Genomic DNA, 22,458 nt, shown 5'->3' with positions numbered 1-22,458 from the left:
TTCACAGGTGTATAATATATTTCTCATTAAATAAGAACCTATTTAAGAACCTGCGTAACCTAAAATTCCACTAAGCACCATTTACATAAGAACCCGTTTAGGCTAAATTTGAAAAAATGGGTTCTTATAAGCGGGTAAGTACTGTATTGTAGAGTGACATCCAATAAACAATATACAATACACACCCTTTGTAGTAAATTAAAAGTCTGGAGATTTTGTCTACTAATATAATGTCTCTTCGGTTTATTGTTCCTGGAGTATATTGCCCAGGGGTATTTTGGTCTTGTGTTATACATGGTGGTTTCTTCTTGAGTTTAACTTGATTTCTGTTCACTCCTTCTGATTGATCACGCGCAACAGAAAAACAGACCAGAATATCCAGTGCACAGCCTTGTGGCAAAAAGCAATGCCGTCATGTCATCGCTTAAAAATGGTGAGGGGCTTGGAGCAAGAGAACTACCCCTCCCATTATTTTTTGCTGGCCATTTTTCACTCCCCACAGACTTCCTACCCCTTCTGTCTCCCTCAACATGCTAAGCTACATTTATTGCAACATATCTTGAAGGGCCCAACAAAATTGAAAATCAAGCTGCATGAGACATTGAGTAGTGTAACAGCCCTTTAAGAGAGCCTGTACACAGGCTAGGGAGTTATGGTGCTAACAAATCAAATGCATACTGATAATAGCATGGTATGTTTATTTTATACACAACTGTACAAAATGTCTATTCTAGATTTCACATATCAGTATAGCAATATTGTTTGACATTCCCTCCCCCTATAACATTTACAGCCATATGTACTTATTAAAAAACATAAACTGAAAATCTGTTTCAAAGATCTACAAGTCCATCAAAGAAATCAATAAAATCAAGGACCAGCTTTTACAAAAGCTGCATAAATTTAACTGAACTTATTTATCAATCAAAGGCAATTTCCATAGACATGCAAAAAAATATGCAATCTAACAATACCACTTAGACCTGACACTCCCAGAGTTAAAGCTCGATTCAATTAATGTAGTTCTACATTTTGACTGTGGAAAAAAACCCTAGTATGTGACCATTCATATGAAAGCAATTGAGCAGTACTTTCATGTGGTGCTGTATTTTTTTTTTAATTTTTGCAAAATTTAATTTTATTATTTTTGCCTTGAGTTCTCTGAGAGTGTCAGGGTTCCCCCTTTTAGCCCCAGCAGTGATTAACTTTTTAACTTTTCTTTACTTTTTTTAAAGGTTAAAACCAAATCCTGTTGAGGGAAGAGTAATGTTCAATTTAGTAGCAAGAAGTTCAGTGCTGGAACTAAAAGAGACAAAATTAATTAACAGAAAACTAATCTCAGCCCTGAGAAATTCAAGGACTAAGATTTGCCATATGTAGCTTTGCAGTCCACAGTTTGTGGTCTTGTACGTCTTGAAATGTTCATAAGCATCAGGCACCAATCTCATATTTGGTCTTTGATTTTAGCAAACTTGCACTGCAGTTCATAAATAGAAGACAAGGTCTCTGCTCTACCCAGTGGCATTATTTAAGAGATCTCTCAAAGTAAACACTTCCTACGTATCCTCCTCTCATTGCTTTCTGCACATTCTGTTCAAACAACCGCCTGTTGCTTCGAAGAACCTCTGCGGCATCTATGGCGAAGATAAATGAAACAGTGGTCAGATGAAAGTTTTAATAAGAAACACTTGTACAGTGTGTAGGCATTGTGGTTGGTTTGAGATACATGAAACCCATTAGAATTTATAACAAAGCTAGCAGAGCCGCGCAATCAAATTCAGTATACGTAAGCGTGCTCAAAATCCCGATGGAGCACTCTGATGCGTATCAACGGCGATCTCACTGAGTAAAGCTCTCGCTGTGTGCGGAGAGATGGCATCTTATCTTCGAATATGAAAAGTGAATCCTTTCAATATTTTTCCAGGTCGGCTACAGGTAGCTTTTTCTTATTATGAGACGGAGAGCGTAAGAGAAAATAAATGATCTGCCATCATTGTGTACTTTCTTCTTCACACAACTACGTCGAGTCTCGAAGGAGAAAATCATTTTTTCACCCCTGACGTGAAAGAATGGGCCAGCCGTGAATGACAACAGCTTGATGGCAATAAAAACTAGCTGCCTGATGAAGTTTTCTCTTTTTAGCATACACCAGCGCCGCTTCGCCTCGGCAACTCTTACCTCTTTCGTGCTCTCCAAACTTTCCCCGTGCTCCATAACTCATGGGCACGCTAAAGCATGAACCAATTGTTAAATGAAGATGTATAACAACACAACAGGTATTATGAGAGTGGTAAAAGGTTTTTTTTCCTGATCCGTGAAGGGCCCATCTTCTCGTGAAATGTGATTTGGTTGCATAGTTGTGAACTATGAATCGATTTTTTTTTTTCGAGTATTGCAAAATGACTGTTGTCTTTTTGCTTGTGAAATGTGACTGTAAATTGTGATTCTTTCTTCTTTTTAAAACTATGTGTGGAACTTTGACTGATCATCAGTCTGGGCCCCAGGTTTTGTGAACTGGCTATTATGGGTACATTTTGTGTGAAACGCGATTTGGCGATTTTATATTTCGTTAAACGTGATCTAGACCCCCTCCTTTACCACCCTCTATTATTTCAGCCAACTTATATTAATAGCTGTTACAATGGTGAGGATGAAAATGAATTTTAAAAACTGACTATGCTATTATCTGTTTTAAACACAGAAAAATGACCTACCTTTATTTAAAGGATCTTCTGGATTGGGTTCCTTTAACCAACAAAACATGTTAAGTTGAATAATGTAAAAAGCAAAAAAAAAACAGTATATCACTGACAATAAAAGGGTCAAAAATTTTATGGTGTTGAATGTTGAATTACCTATTCATCTCTTATGTGGAAACAGAACCATTTGATAAATTGTATTTTACCCCAACTGTAAGGACTGTAAGCTACAATGAAAGATTCCTGATTTCACAATCTTGCGAATATTATCTTCTTCCTAACCTTTGATCAATGGCACGAGGCCCTTGCCAAGAACATCATTTAACATGGAAAATAAACTATAAGTAATCATGTTTGAGTTGATTTGGACAATATACAGGGCTCAAAGTTGTCTGCAAGAGTATCCAAAAGAAACAAATGTTAATTAAACCACTTACCAAAAACAGATACTGTAATCCAATTATTATTGCATTTATTGTAAGAACAGGTTTCCAGTCTTCCCTGAAAACAAAAGATATAATCAGAAACTTACCGGTACTTGTTTGCGTTACAAACAGGCGTAGGATAAATATGGTTAATAACACAGCAAATCTGGAAGTAGGGGTGCTATTGTATGTTGGTCATTCTTGTCCCCAGACCCACCTGTTCCCCTAGCTGGCAGGGTCTGGGGCACAAGGAACAAGTGGCTCTGGGGACACATGATTTCATTGGCTAGATTTTAACAAAGGGAATCTAGCTTGTCAAAATCTAGCTGGTCAAATCAACTGTTTTAAAATCCCTTTGTTTTTAAGGGATTTTAAAAGGTTGATTTGATCAGCTGGATTTTAAATTCATTGTGTTAAAATCTAGCCAATCAAATTGTGTGTCCCCACAGCCACTTGTTTCTCGTGCCCCAGGCTCTGCTGGCTAAGATGGCCAGATGGCACTGGGTACAAGAATGGGTCTAGGTCACATGGTCAGCTGAAAGTTTCAGTTTCACTGTTGCTATATGCTATTCCCTGACCGCCTAACCCCCCCCCCTCCCCTCCCCTCCCTTTAAATTGCATACACAGAGTGTTTGTAGAAAAGATTGTCATCTTGGATTATATTGTTATTTTGTCTCTCTGGCCACATTATGTGGATCCTGAAACTGTTGTAACAGCATGGGACTTTACTGTGGAAGTTGTCTTTTTAAAAAAATTTGTTTAATGCCTTAAATGGTTGTACGAGTAAAACATGTTTGTGTGAGAAATAGAATTTACTGGTTATCACCATTATTCTAAGCTTACCTTAAAATGTTTAAGCATACATTTCCTTCTAAGTCTATATTTGGATGATAAACCTGGAAAAGGCAGCATATTTAAAGTGAATCACTCTACAAAATGAATGCCCTCTGTACTAATAAAACTATACAACTGTGCTATGTCCTGATAATGGCACTCTTGAAAGAAGTAGAGAAAAACATTCACATACAATAGCACTCAAATAAGGACCACAAAGTTAAAATAATAATAATAATAATATATATGATAAACACAAATGCGGCCTCCTCTGAAGACCTGAAAAATTGGCTCTGGCGGGTCGAACCCACGACCTTTGGGTTGCCAGTGCAATGCTCTACCACTTAGCTATCAAAGCCACATGAGGCGGTGTTGGGTAATCCCTTTTTGGTGGACATGATCTCGGCCCAGTGTGAATAAAGAATGTGTGGCGTGCATGAAAAATATATATTATAATCGGCCTACACTACTGAGACCTGAAAAAAAATTTTAATATTTTTTTTTTTAATAATAATAATAATAATAATAATAATAATATCCAGGTAATCAAGATCTTGATACTCAGTGTTTTGACTGTATTACTCAGTACAATTCTATCGCTTATATATTGCCAATGTATATGGTCAGCAAAAGCAAGTGAAATAAATGCAAACAAAGTGACAAACCTTTGTTTCGCACTTGACTTTTGGAGCATCATGAGGATATCCAGGACCAACCTAGGATAAATAAAAATCAAAAGTGTCATGCTGACTGTAATCAGAACCATAACTTCAGTTTCTGATTTAATGTAAGTTCAAAAAGAAAAAGGTTAAATCCAGGGTTCCTTGGCTTTTATTTACAGCAGAGTACACATCAGGGCTGTCATTAAGTTTTGAAGTAACAAAGATGTCTATTTCAGTGTTATTCAACAGGTATTTTATTAATTAACTTGCCGGCAGCTTTGGCAACACTGGTATTGGATACAAGTTTCTTAGCTGTCTACAGTTGCCCATGTTTCCTATTTTTTGCCAAAATTTTCCCCACCAGTTCACTGGTAGTTATAGCCACAGCAAAGGTAGTCTCTTGCACAGGAATACAAAACCTTGAAAGATTAGTTACTTACCTTGAAACTAAACACAAATCTTCCATGTTTGTAAAATCCCTAAAAATGAAAAAAAATTAACAAACAGAAATAGATCCATGATATAATTGTAAATTTCCAAAAATAAGTCATTTCAGGAGAAGGGACCTGGGCTTTATTATTGGACAAAATTAGGAATCTATTTTTTTGGAAGAAGGAGGGGAGGGGGAGGCAGGGGGGCAGGGAGGCAGGGGGAACAGCAAGTAAACTTACCAGAAAGTTTGTCTAAAGCAGACTTGATTCTCAGAGGTTTTTTAGCACATTCCTTTAATACTATATTAATAAGGATCATAAATATGCATATTCATAAACATTTTTCTACCACAGTATCAACATATTTTCAAGCCGAATGGTGAAAAGAATAGAGAGAACCGAGAACTAAAGGATGTTGCTTTGGACAGCTCCTAAGCTGCTGTAAGTTCCTTTCTTACCTCATCAGGTGAAATAACAAGTTTAAAATTTAGAAGATCATCTGGATCAGGAAATTCTGTCTCACATGTTTTTGGTAGTTCGAGGTCACGTATATCTGAAATACAACACGTCATCCGAGTTAATACTTCAACCATTTGTGATGTCCTACAACCAACTCCAAAGGGTGTTACATTGATTCAGAATCAATACTTTTCGAGCTGAGATCACTAGGTTCCCAGGTGTTGATTAAATAGGAAGACAGTGATACAACTTCCAGAGAGGGTGCTGATCCATTGCAGGTTACCCACTACCATTTACAAGTACACCCTAGTTCTTACTGATACTGTTGGGATGAGAGGCACTGTGAGAATGAAGTGGTTACCTTATTATAGGAAATTAACGCTCATGAAAACGTGATTTCAAACATTCGCGTTATTTAAGTTGCGTTAATTTTTGTTAACGTTAATTTCCGCCGTTATGTGGAGCGTTTTTCTTGATGTTATTTCCATTATTTTTGTCCCATTTTTTTTCGTCCACGTTCTTTCTCCAGGAAAAGCATTATTTTTCTCCACTATCATTGATCTGCAAGAACGCTCAAAGTGGTAAAGTCTGAACATTGCTTTCCTTTAGAGGCCTTCAAGTGTGAATAAACTTGTTCCTGCTGTGTACGTCGCATTATTTCCTTCATTTTGAAATGTTACCCCCTCTTCGTGTTTCCTTATTAGAAAGTAATTTCCTTCATTTCCGTTAATAAGTCGCGTTAATTTCAATACCTTAATTAACACAAGCGTAATTTCCTATAATAAGGTAATTGGCCAAGAACACAGCACAACAACACTGGCCAGACTCAACAACTATGAGACCACTGCTACTCCCACTTGGTAGTAAAACCAAGTTCTGTTACTTTCTGCTAATAGAGCCTTTCAAAAACACATGAACTGTGAAGGACCAACTAATGATTGCGCTTTTTGCTGCCATCAATCATAACAATTATGGCGACAGCCAAGGAGCCTTGAAAAACAGAAACAAACAAAAGGGACTGAAATCTACCAATCACAAGTGGGGGACAGATGCGATCTTTTAAACCGGTTAAAGTGAACTTCTGTATCCTTAAAAGTCCAGTTAGGCGATTGATGGCACTGGCAGTGAAAAATGTAATCATTGATTGAGCATCAGTGGTTCACATGTCATCTTGAAAGTTGCCATAAGATTTGTCTTTTTTCCAAAATACCTAAAGATATGATAGATAAGCATCCAGGATTCAGGAATCTCAGTATTTAGTGTTATCATTCGCAGACCTCTCAAGTCTCACGATTTTGGCGTGAGACTCACGATTTGTAGCTCAATCTCACGGTCTCACGATGAGACTAAAAAATCTCACGATAAACTGAGTCACGCGCTGTAAGGATACAATTTCCATGTGTAATGTTATTTTTGGCTTACTAAGGGGATTGTCTTGTGCCAATTTTGTTTAAATCCGTAGTCAGTAAAGGTATTTCATTAGTTTGTTCGCTAGACACATTATCGAAAACCATATATAGAAGACACAAGCCGTGAAAATAACGTTAGTTTTTGTGCTGGTATAACAGGAAACAAACAGTTTCTCTTGATAAGCACCTGGTCAGCCTGATTTTAGTTATTTTTGTCAGTCAGTTGATCAATCTCCCGGATTTTACTGAAATCTCCCGATTTTTTGGCCTCGATCTCTAGATTTCCGGTTCTTTGAGGTTGAGAGGTCTGCATTCGCTACCCCATATGTACTAGCATTTTGGTGGACCAAACCAGGAAATTCACCTTTCTTACTATAATTCAAATATAGGGATAAATTCTATCTTTTTATGTACAGTGAGAAAACTATTCTTGACACCATACTTTTAAAATGCAAAGATTGATAGAAACCAACATTGAGTAAGCAGAGTCTTAACTAATAATGAATTCTAATTTTAAACTGACGTATTATTCAAGCTTATGTCGTGTAAAATAATATGATTACTGTGGATTCACAAGATTCTCTCACTTAGGCTTGTAAACAAAACAAATTCCACACAGGGGAGTCTTACTTTAGTTACATGTTTTATATGGCAGAAATAAGACAGGATTCTGTTCATAATTCAAGAAGACAAAATCAAAACAAAATGCAAAAGTAGAATTGTATAAATCGAAATCATTGTTTTATGTACGATTTTCGATATGATTATTGAACTACACAACGGAACTGGCTCAAAACCTGTCAAGGTTGACTTCAGGACAAAAAGAAGTAGTGAGCATGGCTGATGAAGAAGGTCATGATAAGAGTATAAGCTTCTTAGCTGTTCATGTCTGGTCCCTATATGTGTCTAATTAAAAAACAGATCCTTTAAGCCTAAAGCAAGGAAGGTACATGATGCAATGGCCCACCACAATAAGTTACTTCTCTAAGCAAAACCACACCATGCCGCACCTTTGGTTATCCTTAGCTGCGCTGCAGAAGCCCTCTTCGTCCCTGCTTTCGCACCTTCGCCTTCTTTCTTTTGTTGCTTCAATGAGAAAAGCTTGATCATGGCTATAATACGATCCACAAGGACAACAAAATCACCAAATTCCCCTATAACTCTGTATCGATTCTAAAGAGGAAAGAGTCGTCAAGACTCAGCGAAAATTTTCCTTCGGCGCCGGCTCGCATAATGCACTCTGATTGGTTCAAAATTTCCGGATAGTCCTCGCCAGGTGTTCGGAAACAAATCGGTAAATGACGATTAATTATTGAGTGAATTTGCTTGTTTCCGGTCTTTCGCGGTCGAAGGACGCGGTTACCAAAAAATGGCGCGCTTTTTGAGTTCTTCGCGCGAATCCGCGCGAACTGCACGCCAAGCGGCAAGAGATGAGAAAAATAATTTTTTCTGTGACCGGCTAAAAAGTGTCTTAACGTCCTTTGTGCTTCTTTTTAGAGGTAAGTCATCACGATTATGAATAAGTACTTTCAGTAAGTGACTTCTTTCTTTTAATTTTTTCAAGTTGTAGTACAAAAACTAAAGTCATAAGGCCGTTTTAGTTCGGGAACGATTTTTAGCAGACTTTTAACTATTTTATCGGCCGAATGATAAATTAAATTTGTTTACAACATTCAGATATGAAGTAGCTAATTTATTCCTATTTTATAATGTTGTTCATAGGAAAAAAAACTTCAAAATTACACAAAATTATTTACAGGAATACTCTTGTTTACATATTTCAGCCAGGCTTCTGCTTCGTGTCGTGAAAAGTCATTTTATGAAGAGAAGTTACTTTACACCATGTCACGATCAGTTACAATGTGCCACTACATGAAAACCGTGAAGAGAAGCAAAAACAGTAAGCTTGGAATTTTAAAAACAGCAAAAGTAACCCTGAATGATATAAACCACAAGTCGTCCTTTCATTTAAGAAGCCCACTTGGTCTGTTTGGTTTACTTCCTCGAGAAATGCGCTTCAGAGTATTTGGTTTCACTCCACTGGCCGATCTTGGACAGCTTTCACTCGCTTCAAGAATTTTCACAGACGAAGTAATGAAATATCTTCACAACAACGACGCTTTGCTTGTTATTGTCCCAAACGTCCATTTTAACAGTGACGAGGAATGTTCACAAGTTTTCATGGCTTTAAAAACAGAGTACTGTTGGAACCACTTCAAAGATCTAGGTAAGAATTACGAGAATCGATGCAATTGATTTTAATTAAGTAATTAAATTTCTACACTTTAATACAGTAGAAGCTCTCTAACGGACACTCTCGAAGCGGACACCTCCGGCCACCTGTGCCCGTCCCATACAAACTCTGTATTTTTACATTCTCGTAGCGGACATTCCCGTAAGCGGCCGCGGACCTTCGGATACGACTTAGACTTTTTCTTTGTTTTTCTCCCGTAGCGACCCAAGAAAATCATACCTCTTCTGATTACATGATTTTACTGTCAGTACCATATTCAGTGTTTGTTTGTCGTCATCCACGTCCTTACATTTAAAAAAACTAACATCATATACCATTATTTAGCTGGGCAAGCTCCGTGGCCATCTCCCCCACCTCTAGTGGCCGCTTACAGACCATTCTCGGCGCCCTCGCGGACACTTTTTTCGCGTCCCGGGGGTCCGCTACGAGAGCTTCGACTGTATAAGCTTTTATAGTGGGATGATTGTCAGTTTAGTTCTTCCAGGAAGGAAAAAGGTATTAGTTTTTAATGAAACTGTTATGCTGTGTCGTTGGGCGAGTGAAACGAGTCAAATTATCAACAGGAACCCGAAGTTGATATAAAAAGTAAATAAACCGCCGTATCGAATTTTGAAAAGCTGACGTTTCGAGTGTTCACGGCCCTTCGACCGCTAGGTGCTTTGAGGCCGGAAGGAGGTTGTGGGGGTGGGTGGTGGCTCAGAAATCTGTAGAAAAGTGTCAAACTTTTTTCAAAAAAAAAAAGTTTTTCAATAAATCAAAACTAAATACATCAGAAAGTTATCACTATAATTATTTTATACTAACCTAACTATATAAAATTTTACATTCCACTTTTTTTCAGGCATCTTGCTCAAAAGGGCTACCTGCCTTTACTCCACCAAGGAGAGGTTAAAAGAAGTCGGAATCGTTTTGGATAAGGTACACAATCACAGCAAAATAAACTTAAATAATGGTTTTTGATATAAAATAAGTCTGACTCTCTTTAACGCCTCGCTAAGAGCCGAGGATCTTTTTTTGGGAACTAAGGCGGTGTTTTTACAAGTAACTGAGTTGTGAAAAAATATAAGTCCCTTCCCATTCCTTTTCTTACCTAAGTAAAACTACAAATTTCCAGTTCAACCAAACATGAAGTAGTTCCAAAGAGCTTTCCAAAGTCACGGGACTAGCTCGGCTAAGGGGGGGGGGGGGGGGGGGGGGGGGGGGGGGGGAGAGGGAGGGAGGAGAAGAGAATTGTTGGGAAGGGCGAGAAATATAGGAGGGAGGGACAAGGGAATTAAAAAAAAAAAACCCCCCCCCCCCCCCCCCCCCCCCCCCCCCGGGCTTAACATTGATAGGTGCATAACAGAAAAAGACTTACCTTAGAAAGACAGCTTGGTTTACGTTCACAAGAAAACTATGGGCACTTAGAGATCTGTTAATCTTATATTAATCTAATTGCACTAAAATTTGTGACCCTACAGCTCAAAGATACTCACTCGAAAATCTGCAACACCCTCGGCAGTGATGTAGCTTACAGCTGCTACGGAAAGTTTCTTCACTCCTTTGTGGCAGGATGGGAAGACGACGAGAAATTCAAAGCCTACCTCGCTATCAAAGGTAACTATTGGTAAAGACAGACAGACAGACAGACAGACAGACAGACAGACAGGCAGACAGGCACAAAGACAGACAGACAGACAGACAGACAAGACAGAATATATGAAAACTAAAATGTTAAGAAAAATATATTAACTGAGGTCCTCTTTACTTCATCTGGTTTTAGTTTCCATGTCTACCAGGGCAGTTTAGTGCTCAGAACTAGGATAGTCCAGTCCCTGAACTCTTTCTTCCGCGCACCCTTTGTCGCGAAAAGGGAGACTAGACTCCCTCTTCTCGCGCCTGGGTTCAACCCCTATAAAGGACGCGTGGAAGAGATAGTTCAGGGACTGGACTAAGAACTAGGGGTACGGGACAGACAGCCATTTAAAAGCACTCTAAAATAAATATAAATACAATAACTTCTATCATAAATCTTTTAGGTGCCTCGTGTTTAGATGACAGAATAAGCCAGGTGTTACGCTCCACCCCAGGATCACAACCGTGGTACGAGAAGTACATCAGAGTGTTCTGCAGAGAAATATTCCTGGATAAGGCTAGTGATCTCGTCGAGAAAGGATTCTGGCTTTGTAAGATACTGAAGCCATGGCCCCTTGTCTTTCAAGCTCGACTTCTTTACATCCTTTATGGCCCTGTTAATGATGACAACGGTAAGACAATTTTACTTTATCTTGCTTAGTTATTTGAGTAACATTCAAACTTTTGACTCTGTTTTCGTAAGGTTATTGATTGTAAATTGGAACTTAAGTTTTCAAGTTTAATTGTTTCACCACCCAAAAAGGGCAAAAAGATTTAAAAATACAGAATAGGAGGTGACGAGGAGGCCAAAAACAGGCGACTTATAAAAAGAAGTAGTATTCACCGCTTGGTTAAATGGAGAGATTATTCGTTGCGTTGTCGATTGGTTGTCGGTTTAAGAAGAATGCTCACAAATAAAGAATTAAAATTGTTAACAGTGCCAATCTTTGAAGTTCTATGAAGGAACTGTAACAGCCACCTCCGTAGAGCGTACATTTATCTCCCAAAGTGTATGTACAACCCTCCTATTTTTTACTCCGCATCGATTTTTTGCTCTCGTCTCTCGTCTCGTCCGTCTCTACTCGAGTCGAATTCGAGTTTGAGAACTGATAACATCAAGTCATCTTTACACAATTACCTCCAACTCATGTATATAAAAAAATCGTTAAGCACGACCGAAACGAAAATATTTATTTTGCAGGAACCGTGGACTGGAGTACGGTGGAAAGTTGCCCAACATATTTCGGCGTTGAAGATGCTGAATTGAGGGAACTTGCAGACGCCTTAAAGATATTGCATGTTTACTGTGATACCAAAGACTGGAATGAAGATGACTTTATCAGCGTCTTTGAAGAATTAACCAGTGTGTATTATAAGTTTTTTTTCTCTTGTAGTCTTGTAGTCTTCGTAAGAACGCAGTTATGTTAACACGTGGTTTGGGCGTGGCCTTGTTTGATGTTTTGTATAATTCTCGGGGCGTGTCACACCAACTGATCTGGAGGAAAGTACATTTAAGTACCCTGTAAAATGTCTGTGAAAGAACCCAAAGTTATCATCAAATAAATTTGACTTAAAATTAAATTTGAAACAAAGACTATAAGTTTTTTTGGCACGTGGTTCAGGTGTGGCTCTTGTATTGACGATTTACATAACCATCTGTTCAGAGCGTATACTCTACCGCAAATTGACCAATTTGAAACACAAGGCTAGTACTTCCCTTGAATTAATTTAACGTTGTATACTACATTAACAGACTTGCGTTTTAAACAAGAGAGCCGTCTAGTGCGTGTGTCACTTCAACTCATACAAAAACTGAAGAACAGTTTATCTTGCGTTGTGTGGTTATTCTGCCTTCGAACGTTAGGTTTTTCTTTTTACTCTTCACTTAGGCATACCAACCGACTGGTGTTTGGAGAATGTCGCCAAGCTCCTTAAACTGTGTGGAGAATCAGTTTGTTTCGAAGTGCTTGGAAATAAAGCTATGAACGGAAGAGTTCATGAATTATCATATCTTGGCTATTACCTTGGACAGGTATGTATATGGAAACTACCGGTATTGCTCATAAATCCTGTTTTTAGTGTGTTAACGTTTGTTGCAGTTTTGACTAACGATCTGGATAGTTTAATGACGGAATATAAACGTCAGACTAACCGAATGACAAATAAAAAATGATCAAAAAATCTTTCTTTTGGTGAATACTGCAGGTGTTAGGCCAAGATGACATAATGTATGGGAGAGTGAAAGGGTTGGAGAGTTTTACAAGCACCATAAAGCAAATTCTAGCCGTAATGCCAAGCAACAAAGACCAAATGGCATTAATATCATCTTTGTTCAACGTTTGGGAAGAGAACATACTAAGCCTTGGAGAAGGACTACAGGAAGACTTGGGTATGTACCACCATCATGGTTTAGGTTTCCTTCATTGAATTCCCTGATGAATTGTTAATGAGTTTGAAAAGTTGGTTTCCTTGTCTTTGGAAAAGGTAATTACATCTGTACATCATGAAGTAAAAGATATACTGACAAAGTCAAGAGGTGAAAAGATGGCAATGCTAATTTTAGCAGGGGCAAGCAATTCTGTAACCATATTTATAGAAAAAACAAATAAAGTTCAGTTCTGAGCTAATTTAAAGATATCAAAGGGTGATAAAGTGCAGAAGGTTTATGTTGTTCACTGCTCCTACAAAGCTGTAAACACAATACATAGTAAATTTGTGTATGAACAGGTTACTAGATGATAATAAAAATTAAAGTCATCTGAAAATAAACCAAAATTTTCTTGCACATGATGTAAACAAATAATATGTATGCATTCTGAACCACCGGTAATTTTTTTACTTTGCTTTCCTTTGTAGATATTGTTACCCCAGAAGAACAAGAACAGGTTTTTGCTGCAAGTGTACACAATTTATCTAAAGTGGCTGCAATCCTTCTAAAAGAATGTACAATAAAGTGAGGAAAAAATGATTTTTAAAAACACTATACAAGCATTAAGTGAGAACCTCTTTCCATCACTGCGATGCGCAAATTAAACAACAACCAAGAATCAAATTGAAAAAAGTTTAATGTTACAGCAATTTTGCAGAAGGCAAAGGAGGAAAACCCTGAAAGGGTTCATATTGCTGTTCAGAGACATCATAAATATTTTACAGAGATTTTTTTATTATTTTTCCTGTACATATTGTTGTAAATGATGTAATTTTAATATATTAAAATATTAATGCAAAACTCCAAAGGAGCAATTTAAAACACAGTCCAGCAAGACAGCATTAGGGTTCACAAAATAATGTCACCGAGTGGAGCTCTTTTTCAGAACTTAATTTTTGTAAAAAAAAATTTCAATAACATTTATTAAAATGGCTTGTTACATGTAAAATAAATTACAAATTAATTATAAATAAATATTATTTCACAAGGTATCGCTATCTATTTATAAACATATATTTTTTGACAAAATTAAAAGTACCGGTATTTATTTTTTATTTAATTAACTATATTGTACCTTGGCTCCTAAGTGAAGCATAGCTCATCCACAGTTTTCTTCCACTTTCCTGTCTTGGGCTTGGTGTTAATTTGGGTCCATCGTAAACTATATTGTACACGAACTTGAATTTATAATGACAATTTAATGTTGACTTCTCACAATAAAATTGTGTGTGTAAAAACAAACTAAGCAGCACTGAACTGTGAATTTTAACCTCTAAAAGGTACAGAGATTCTTCTCTGCTGGGGCTACATCCATGTGCATTTAACAAGACAAAAATTGCTCAGTGCTTTTATCAAACATCTCTTTGTCATTCAACTTCAAGTGACAATAAGTCTGCACTCTATTCAAGAAAAAAAGTTTATTGTGGAAATGTATACCTTGTGGTAAGACAACAACCCCCCAATCTCCCTCTCTGACACACAACAGGAATGTCACCCCCCCCCCCCCCCCAAAAAAAACCCTGGGGGACTCAAAAGTTTTATAAGGGGAGGCTCGCCTGGGTCCATTACCCCTTACCCTTTTATATACCATTTTAACAGAGGAGGAACCTGTTTTATTTAAAACAGGAAGTTTTCTTGTCATTTTCATGGAGTGCACATGATGCAGCCACAAGTTGCGTCTGTTAAAATATTTTAATAAAACGCCATTTCAAATACCCAAATGACAGACTTCCCAACCCTTTCATATACCTAAACTTGTAAAATCCCTACCCTCTTACATACCTGAAGCCTGAAAAAGGTACCCCTTTCTGGCGGAGCCTCACCGTATAGGCCGTTTAGAGAGACCCCCTCCCCCCTCCCCCGGGTCCCAGCCCCAGGAAGGTAACATTAGAAAGTCTAGAAAGGTAATTGTAATGCAAAACACGTATGCACTTTCGAGGTGAGCAGTAGAAATGCTTACTTTTTATACAGTAGACCACAGTAGTTCGTTTCCATACAGAATACGTACAGTCCATGTGTTTCAGTCGTTTTCAGTCGCTTTGCAATGAACATTTCCTGGAGAATTTCTTAGCGCTGACATCATTCACATGTCCACTCACATGCTGTGCAAACGACAATTGAGTCAAATTACCAGACAAAGGGCGAAGACAATCATGCACAAGATTCTTCTACGGATAGGATTACACGTAAACTCGAAAAGACGCACACTGGAGGACATAGCTAAAAGCTCGTAACAATATTTGCCAATTCGTGACGAAACACGTTTGCTTCAGCAAGTTAGGCGGGTAGTATTTTACATTACGAAAACTGTTTACAGTGACGTCACTCGGTCAATCCCAAAGGCTTTTGAAAAAGTCAATAAATTCTGTTGCAACACACGCCATCGATCCAGCTCTGTGTTGCATTCGATTCGATTTCACCCCAGCTATATTGAATGACATGGGTGGCAAGCTAGCCAAAGACAAAAAGGACAAAATAATCGAAGATGACTTCGTGGAGATCGACAAGTTTTCTGGCGGCACCGATGAATTTGGCGAAAGGAAAGGCGAAGGAGTGTATTGCTATCAAAATGGCGATATTTATGACGGGGACTGGAAGAAAGGGAAGAAGCATGGCTATGGAACTTATACATATGCAAATGGTAAAAGGTAACGCACTTTCTTGTGTCATAATGGCAGAAGTAATAACAAAGTTTTTCAATTTGATTTCTCGTGTAGCTTCGGCTACTTCCGGTGACTATTTCGCACGGTCGATTTGATATGCACTTGAATTTCAAACACAACAATATGTCACTCTTCGAAAAATTGCTTCACGGTGTAATTTGTTGTAACTTGTTATTGTAATTTTAAGTGTTTTAAACGAGTAAAGTTTAAAATGTTATTCGTATATAAGTAGAGCTTTTTATTTCCATCCGGTTTTTTGCTTGACCTCGCCGAAACCTGCGTGCGATCTGCGTAATTTTATAGTTTACATGCAAAATTTCGGTCAATCCGTCGAGGAAGACAGTAAGCCGGAAGCTTGTAAACAAAGGAACTTTATATTCAACACCTCATAAAAACAAACACGGATGCGTCAATGGATTTCACTGAATACAAAAATCTGCTGTAGTTACAGCGTATTTCTCGCTAAAAAAAGATCTTATAATATGGCGGAGATTGCCTGAAATAAACACGAAATTGGTTGTCAATTACAGGATTAGTCTATGACTAATCACAAGTGACATATTAATCATGCCTTTCATGTGTAATAATTTATTCTCAAAACAGTAAATGTAAAAGTGATAAATAATAGAATGGTAGTAATTAGTCGCATTTTTAAACGGAGACAGATTCATAAGCCAGGAACTGTGTGCAAATAGTTGTGGCGAACTGGTGGGTAACAGGAATTTACCGCTTGGGGACAGACGTCGAGAAAAAAATTAGAGACCTGCCGCAGGTTTATATAACTTCATCGTTTTTTAAATTTAATTTACCACTGTCTCCTGTCTCTATCAATTTTCTTACCTCATTTTGTTGGACACAATACGCTCACTCACAGACGTTCTCATCAGGCAATGTCGTCACGCAATCGCATATGGATGCAAGATTGCGTGACTAAACAGAACTTCGTAAAATCTTTCGATGCCGTTACTAATTCTCAGTTATGGTATTTACGATTTTGCAGAAGGTTTGTAATCCAAAGTGCTTCATGATATATTCTATAATTAAATGTAATTCTTTGCATTTTTTAGCCTCAGAGGATGGTTTTACAAGGATCGCTTCGTAGGATCTGAACCAAACGAAAAGTTAAAGAAGAAGCTAAAAAAGAAAACAAAAGCAACGGAAGATGATGCTGCTCCCCTGCCCACTCCACCAAGTCTTTTGTTGTAAGTCTTTTGAAAAGTTGTTCAGAATATGTTGCAGTCGTTGCAGTCTTTGATCGCAAATACGGCCATAAATGCGTTTGCTTGGCTTTATTCTACAAGATAGGATAGGGGAGGGGTACCGTATTTACTCGAATAAGCGCCGCCCCCGAATAACCGCCGCCCTCGAATAAGCGCCGCATTTGGGACAAAAAAGTTAATAAGCGCCGCAGTCCCGATGCAGCGCTTATTTGAGGAATTTTGTTTAACTAAAAACGGCGCTACAAAGCAACTCTAAAACGAGCTTAAACATTTCTTTGCATCAAAAGCGATGTTTTGCATTTATGAGTGATTGTTTTATCGCTCTTCCATTAGTTTTTCTATTCAACACTCTTACAATACGTAGTTCTGTAAATGTTGTGAAGGCCGCGGACTTTGCCAGTGCAGCTAACGCACTTCTGTCTCAGCAAAAGAGGAATACTGACAATCAAAAGACGCTCTTTTCAATAACTGTAAAAGATAAGATTCTTTGTGGCGTCCAAATTTTAAATAAGCGCCGCCCTCGAATAAGCGCCGCACTTGAGGCGCAAAATTAATAAGCGCCGCTTATTCGAGTTAATACGGTATACTGTTTTCCTTCTGGGTTATGAAAACATCGACTCGCTGTTTGAGGCACTTAGCTGACTGGGTAAACCTGAAAAGGAATGCCCGATAAACCAAAAATTTTCAGCATGTGTCTTTCTTGAAGAAACCCAGTCACAGTCAACTCTCAGATGGCTGCGTAATTGGGAATTTGAAAACAAAATCTCTTCTTTCCTCGGCCTTTCTTCCTGTTAAAACACAAAAGAACAGTTTTAACTAGTTGAAGCTCATGACAGAAATACAAAGACCAGGGTATACATATTTTGAACCTTAGAGGAATTTCGTTCAATAAGCGTTCCCTCCCTTCCCTCAAATGAACGCCCTGCCCCCTGCCCCCTGCCCCGTCCCAAATACGCGCTCGGTCACTCTTCAACAAGCGCCCCGTCCGTAATCAGGTCTTCGATACGCGCCCCGTCCCAAATAAGTGTTTCTCTCTCACGGGCCCTAGTGTCAAATAATTTAAACAGTAAACCAATCTTTTCCACTTTTAATCTCAGTGTTATGTGTGTTTTTAGCACCCCTCCTGAGGAAAACAACTCCAAGCCGTTGATTTCAACTCGTATCTCCACCAGTCATGAAGATATTTCTAAAGAAGACCGTCTTGAGCCCGACGCATTCCGTCGGACGAAAAGCGAGCGTCGACCGAGGAACTTTTTTCGAAGAAATTACAAACTTCCCAGCAAAGACGAGGAGAAGATTGAAAGGCAAAAAAGCTTAAGATTGAGGCAGTCAATTCGCGCTAAATACGGTCTACCTGAACCTTCAAGGAAAAATCCTTTGCTCAGTAACAATTCCGATTAGTACTATTTTAAAATTGACATTGTATTTATTAATTGATATCATGATATAATTCCCTAAATATTGAGATCGCCGAGATTTGATGACCCATTGTACTTAGCCAAAAAAAATTTCCTTCCTAGGCCAGTTTATGGCAATTCCGCTCTTTGAAAAGGGTACCTCTCTTTTGGTACCTTTTTCTAAACAAACACGAGGAAGAAAACGCGAACAAAGGTCAACAAAGGGAAGCAGTGACACCACGAGAATAATAGACCAATCAAAACTTGTAGTTAATTCACGTGACCAGTGCCGAAGCGCGGCATAAATCTCGTAAGCCAAATCGCGATTATGATTGGTCGAAAAGATCACAGCTTAGCTTTCATAAGTTAAAACGAGTTCATTTGAAACTATCATATTTCTCAGCAAGTTCTATAGTGCAATTTCTATAACAAAATATTAAGAAATTTGGAAAACTGCACGGTAATCTGTGATCAGGCGTTCTTTTGCGCGGAGTTGGGAGAAAGATTAAAAAAAAAACGGCTGTCGGCAAGTTGCTGCGACAGCAATGTGTTTATCAGCTGCTGAAGAGAAAAAAAAGAAAAAGCCTATCTTATGGATTGCAGAAAACTTCTGTCGACCTGATAAAGTTAGAGAGAAAATAGCAGTGTTATTTCTTCAGTTTAAACGTTTTTCAACTTTAAGAGAACATACATCAAAAAGCTTTGCTACTTTTTGCCAATAAGCTCGTTGTGTTTTCAGTGTGTTTTGTAATGGGTCACGCTGGATTTGATACAGTATATTATCTAATTTAGTTTTCTTGTAAATGAATAAAGAATGATTTATTTAATCTTCGATACTGCCGAACAGTTGTGAAATTGTTTAGTGTCCTTCCAGTGTCCTTTCCATGTCAAATAACTACTTCTCTCTGTGTCAAAATCAATCTAGTGCTTAGCACTGTGCTCATGACATTTTAACTGGACAATGAGATTCGCACACTCTGGGTCTTTCAACGCGGAGTTTTTGCCAAACAATGGACGCTATTTTCCTATCCTGAATCATCAATTCAGATGCAAACGCCCCTAAGATAATACAAGCCCCTTCCCCATCTCCCCTCCCGTCCCCCGGCCCCTCATGACTGAAAATAAGACGGGCAAATAAAACAAGTGAAACTAGGAGATCGCTTCAAGAAGATTTACGGAACAGACAAAATGGAAGAAGACCTGCGCAATTCGATAATTTACCTCACTCCATTCGTTGTAAATCTTCATTTATTAAATATGACATTTGGCACACATTAAAAAGTTTTCAGGTGGTAGGAGCTCGAGTGTCATTTAAAACATTGGCTGGTATTGGACGAAACTAAATAAAAACTTTACTGGTGCTAAGATGACAAGAAGTTTTTATGCGACACTTCAATGTAGAGGTCACCTAATATTTTCCAATCTAGCCAGAAAATCATTGGACGTTGTATGTTTACTTCTTTAATTCGTCAATGTTATCAAGAATTCCCCGTTCCACCATATATATATTTGAAAACACTGAGAGCGAGGAGTTCTGACTTAACTGCAAAACTACAAGGAGTACATCGACGAAGAGAGAGTCATGAGCCGCGCAAAGCTTTACAACGTTTTCCAGGACCGCTCAACGTTTAAAAACGCTGTGTTCGTATTCGTGATCGTTTCATTAGAACATGTTGTCAGTCGTTTGGGAATCTCTTGTGAAAACGCGGCGTTGTGGCTGATTGTACCACCATGTGTTATATTTGTCGTGAGCTGCCTGAAGTCTAAAAACGTCACACTGCTTTTGAACTGCAATACTTCAAAGAATTGCTCTCTAGGGTTGGATTTTGCCGCGCAGAGTTACATAGCTTTGATGTACATGACCCTACCCGCTCTCACGTGGATTGTGGCCGCGTTTCTGGACACTAAAATCTGGGTTTGTCACCGAATGGGATTCGAGGAGTGTGGAGTCATCATGAATTGTACGCTTGACGAAGAGTATCGGAGGAATGAAGAGAAGAGAACTTTTAAAGCAGAATCTCAAAATATTGCGCTTCTTATTCTCACAGGTAAACCAATTTGAATTTATTTAATTCATAGTGAAAAGAAGTTGTGGTTAGGTGCTTCCAATTCCGTGTTGCGCAGATCTACTTCCTGCTCTCCTTACCACCCCTCTTATATCGCCTAGCGAAAACGTTCCGATTCTTGTTAATTCGGCAAAATCTTTGTAAAGTTTTCGGTTCTCATTAAATCCAATCAAAAAGTCGAACGAGCACTCCCGAGTCCAGGGTGATCTTTTCTGACGTCAGAGACGTTGCTTGGCAACATGACGTATTCTGGTGACGACTGCTCACGTGATACTCCGCTCGGCAGTGTTCGTTAAGATTCGGAAAAATTACGAACGCTTCATCTACGGAGATTTGCTTAGAACAACAATCTTTCCCCGACTATTTGATTTCAGGCTCGGTGATATGCACAGCCCTCTTAAGCTGGGGTTACCACCTGCTCTTTGCTAGACCAGAGAAAGAGCACGAGATAGAAGATCTCGCACGAGATGCAGCAAGGACTGTTCTGGAAAATTACGCTATTGAACGTGCTGGTCTGAAACTGCAAGAAATACGAGCTAAGGTACGTTAAAGTAATCAGAAATCTCTCTTCTAAAATCTCGATTTATCCTCCCCATAGGAGACATCTAGCAATCTGGGACTGGAGAAGGACTGGAGCAGATAGCTAGCTTCAATAGTAATTTGTAAACACGACCACATCAGCTATGCTGCAAAACATTTATCGTGTATAAATAAAAGCTTTTATTATTATTTATTATTATAAATTCTATTCTAATGACGTAGCTCTCATGACTCATGTAGTCTCTGATTGGCTGCTGCTTGCGCGCCAAATTTCAGAACCGCGCAACAACCAATCGGACTAAAAACTATCGGACTACAGAAACGAAATTATCAGTTTCTTAAGAAACTGTTGTGCTTCGTCGGCCGGCAAGTTAAACGCTAAAATGTTGCTTTTCAACTGGAAGTTGATTAATGTATAAAATAAACCGCCGAAGCGAGTTTGGAAAACTGAAGCTGACGTTTCGAGCGTTAGCTCTTCGTCGGAGCCAAAAAAAATAATTTCCCATTCAAAGGGCTATCGTTCGAAACGTCAGCTTTTTCGCCAAATTCACTGCTGTGGTTAATTTTGCCTTTATCGACTTCTAGTTGATAATCAACCAAGTAGACTACTGCAGGAACCTGCAACCTTGATCCAACGCTCTCTCCTTTTCCTCCTTCTGTACAGCTACGTATACGTAATCGGTATGTGATTTTTGACAGACGTCACTGGGGTGGGGAACTAGAATTCAGCGAATAAAGCCATTAGTTGTTTGTTGTCTTGTTTAGCGAAACTCTGAATAGGGGAGTCCTTCGCGCATCCTGTTAACTGTTTGATAATTTTGCTGGATAATTTCCTCATTTATAAGAGACAAATTGATGGAAATTAAAAAAATTTAGGCTGTCAAACGCGTTAATTAAGATAAATGACCAATTGCTAAACTGGGAAGGAATAATTTGATAGTTGAACCAGAAGTCTGGTTGTACGAAACGATTTCTTTTCTGAAAATTACCCGTCAAATTTCGACAGCCTTTACAAACACCAGTTCTGTAATTTTGTAACGGATGTAAACACTTTTGATCAGCTTCAAGTGTAAAAGTGTCATTAACTGTTTAAAAATTGTTTCGATGACATGAAAATGTTTTATGCTTCAGGTCATGGCCAAGACAAAAAACAGAGTAGAACTCAAGGAATCGGAAGGAAAGAATGCGGAAGAAAAAAGTGTTTCCCTTACAAGTAGTGAAGACTCAATTTACCTGCAGGAATCTAAGTGGTTTGAGCAATTAGACAGAAACATTGTACTTCATCTTGAAGATCACCTTATAACTGACAATGTTAAACTTGTTTATCCGGAAGTGTAATATCATGCAATGTTTGAAC

General features: G+C 38.4%; 4 protein-coding genes across 5 annotated transcripts; 3 read left to right on the top strand and 1 right to left on the bottom strand.

The window, feature by feature from the left end:
• Positions 1-678: 678 nt before the first annotated feature.
• Positions 679-8,202, bottom strand: LOC144634007 (NEDD8-conjugating enzyme Ubc12-like). Of its 2 annotated transcripts, XR_013567141.1 has the most exons (9): positions 7,930-8,202; positions 5,510-5,604; positions 5,061-5,099; positions 4,624-4,674; positions 3,968-4,020; positions 3,137-3,200; positions 2,715-2,745; positions 1,215-1,634; positions 679-1,182 (listed from the first exon to the last, which is right to left on the bottom strand). XR_013567141.1 is itself a non-coding variant. In XM_078492938.1 (8 exons), exons 1-8 carry the CDS (start codon positions 8,027-8,029, stop codon positions 1,525-1,527), a joined length of 543 nt encoding a protein of 180 aa, XP_078349064.1. In that variant the 5' UTR covers positions 8,030-8,202; the 3' UTR covers positions 679-1,524. The 2 variants fall into 2 exon arrangements, 1 of the variants encoding a protein (XP_078349064.1); XM_078492938.1 differs by having other exon boundaries at positions 679-1,634.
• Positions 8,203-8,304: 102 nt separating this feature from the next.
• On the top strand, positions 8,305-14,076 carry LOC144634006 (F-box only protein 47-like). The gene is made up of 9 exons (XM_078492937.1): positions 8,305-8,418; positions 8,704-9,146; positions 10,015-10,091; positions 10,634-10,769; positions 11,192-11,419; positions 11,989-12,150; positions 12,677-12,819; positions 12,993-13,176; positions 13,644-14,076. The coding sequence occupies exons 2-9, from the start codon at positions 8,762-8,764 to the stop codon at positions 13,742-13,744; spliced, it is 1,416 nt and encodes a 471-aa protein (XP_078349063.1). The 5' UTR covers positions 8,305-8,418; positions 8,704-8,761; the 3' UTR covers positions 13,745-14,076.
• A 1,091-nt stretch (positions 14,077-15,167) lies between these two features.
• LOC144632755 (uncharacterized) lies at positions 15,168-18,656 on the top strand. The gene is made up of 3 exons (XM_078491475.1): positions 15,168-15,863; positions 16,946-17,080; positions 18,214-18,656. The coding sequence occupies exons 1-3, from the start codon at positions 15,655-15,657 to the stop codon at positions 18,497-18,499; spliced, it is 630 nt and encodes a 209-aa protein (XP_078347601.1). The 5' UTR covers positions 15,168-15,654; the 3' UTR covers positions 18,500-18,656.
• Positions 18,657-19,914: 1,258 nt separating this feature from the next.
• On the top strand, positions 19,915-22,457 carry LOC144632903 (uncharacterized). Its single transcript, XM_078491665.1, has 3 exons — positions 19,915-20,543; positions 20,936-21,102; positions 22,233-22,457. Exons 1-3 carry the CDS (start codon positions 20,078-20,080, stop codon positions 22,437-22,439), a joined length of 840 nt encoding a protein of 279 aa, XP_078347791.1. The 5' UTR covers positions 19,915-20,077; the 3' UTR covers positions 22,440-22,457.
• The last annotated feature ends 1 nt before the right edge of the window (position 22,458 follows it).

Source organism: Oculina patagonica, chromosome 12, assembly GCF_052425735.1.
Source record: "Oculina patagonica isolate OP01 chromosome 12, crgOcupat, whole genome shotgun sequence".
Lineage (NCBI taxonomy): Eukaryota > Metazoa > Cnidaria > Anthozoa > Scleractinia > Oculinidae > Oculina > Oculina patagonica.
Note: the sequence above shows the minus strand (reverse complement) of the source record. Positions and strands in the feature narration are given on the sequence as shown.

Bases quoted from the DNA above. Each gene is read 5' to 3' on its own strand.
- LOC144632903 (XM_078491665.1), top strand. From the start codon at position 20,078: ATGAGCCGCGCAAAGCTTTACAACGTTTTCCAGGACCGCTCAACGTTT. The intron at 20,544-20,935 runs GTAAACCAATTT...ATTTGATTTCAG, and splicing joins TGCGCTTCTTATTCTCACAG to GCTCGGTGATATGCACAGCC. The intron at 21,103-22,232 runs GTACGTTAAAGT...TTTATGCTTCAG, and splicing joins TGCAAGAAATACGAGCTAAG to GTCATGGCCAAGACAAAAAA.
- LOC144634006 (XM_078492937.1), top strand. From the start codon at position 8,762: ATGTCACGATCAGTTACAATGTGCCACTACATGAAAACCGTGAAGAGA. The intron at 10,092-10,633 runs GTACACAATCAC...GTGACCCTACAG, and splicing joins TCGGAATCGTTTTGGATAAG to CTCAAAGATACTCACTCGAA. The intron at 12,820-12,992 runs GTATGTATATGG...TGAATACTGCAG, and splicing joins TTGGCTATTACCTTGGACAG to GTGTTAGGCCAAGATGACAT.
- LOC144634007 (XM_078492938.1), bottom strand. From the start codon at position 8,029: ATGATCAAGCTTTTCTCATTGAAGCAACAAAAGAAAGAAGGCGAAGGT. The intron at 4,021-4,623 runs GTTTGTCACTTT...TGCCTTTTCCAG, and splicing joins AAGTCAAGTGCGAAACAAAG to GTTTATCATCCAAATATAGA. The intron at 2,746-3,136 runs GTAAGTGGTTTA...TGTTGGTTAAAG, and splicing joins GATTACAGTATCTGTTTTTG to GAACCCAATCCAGAAGATCC.
- LOC144632755 (XM_078491475.1), top strand. From the start codon at position 15,655: ATGGGTGGCAAGCTAGCCAAAGACAAAAAGGACAAAATAATCGAAGAT. The intron at 15,864-16,945 runs GTAACGCACTTT...TGCATTTTTTAG, and splicing joins ACATATGCAAATGGTAAAAG to CCTCAGAGGATGGTTTTACA. The intron at 17,081-18,213 runs GTAAGTCTTTTG...GTGTGTTTTTAG, and splicing joins ACTCCACCAAGTCTTTTGTT to CACCCCTCCTGAGGAAAACA.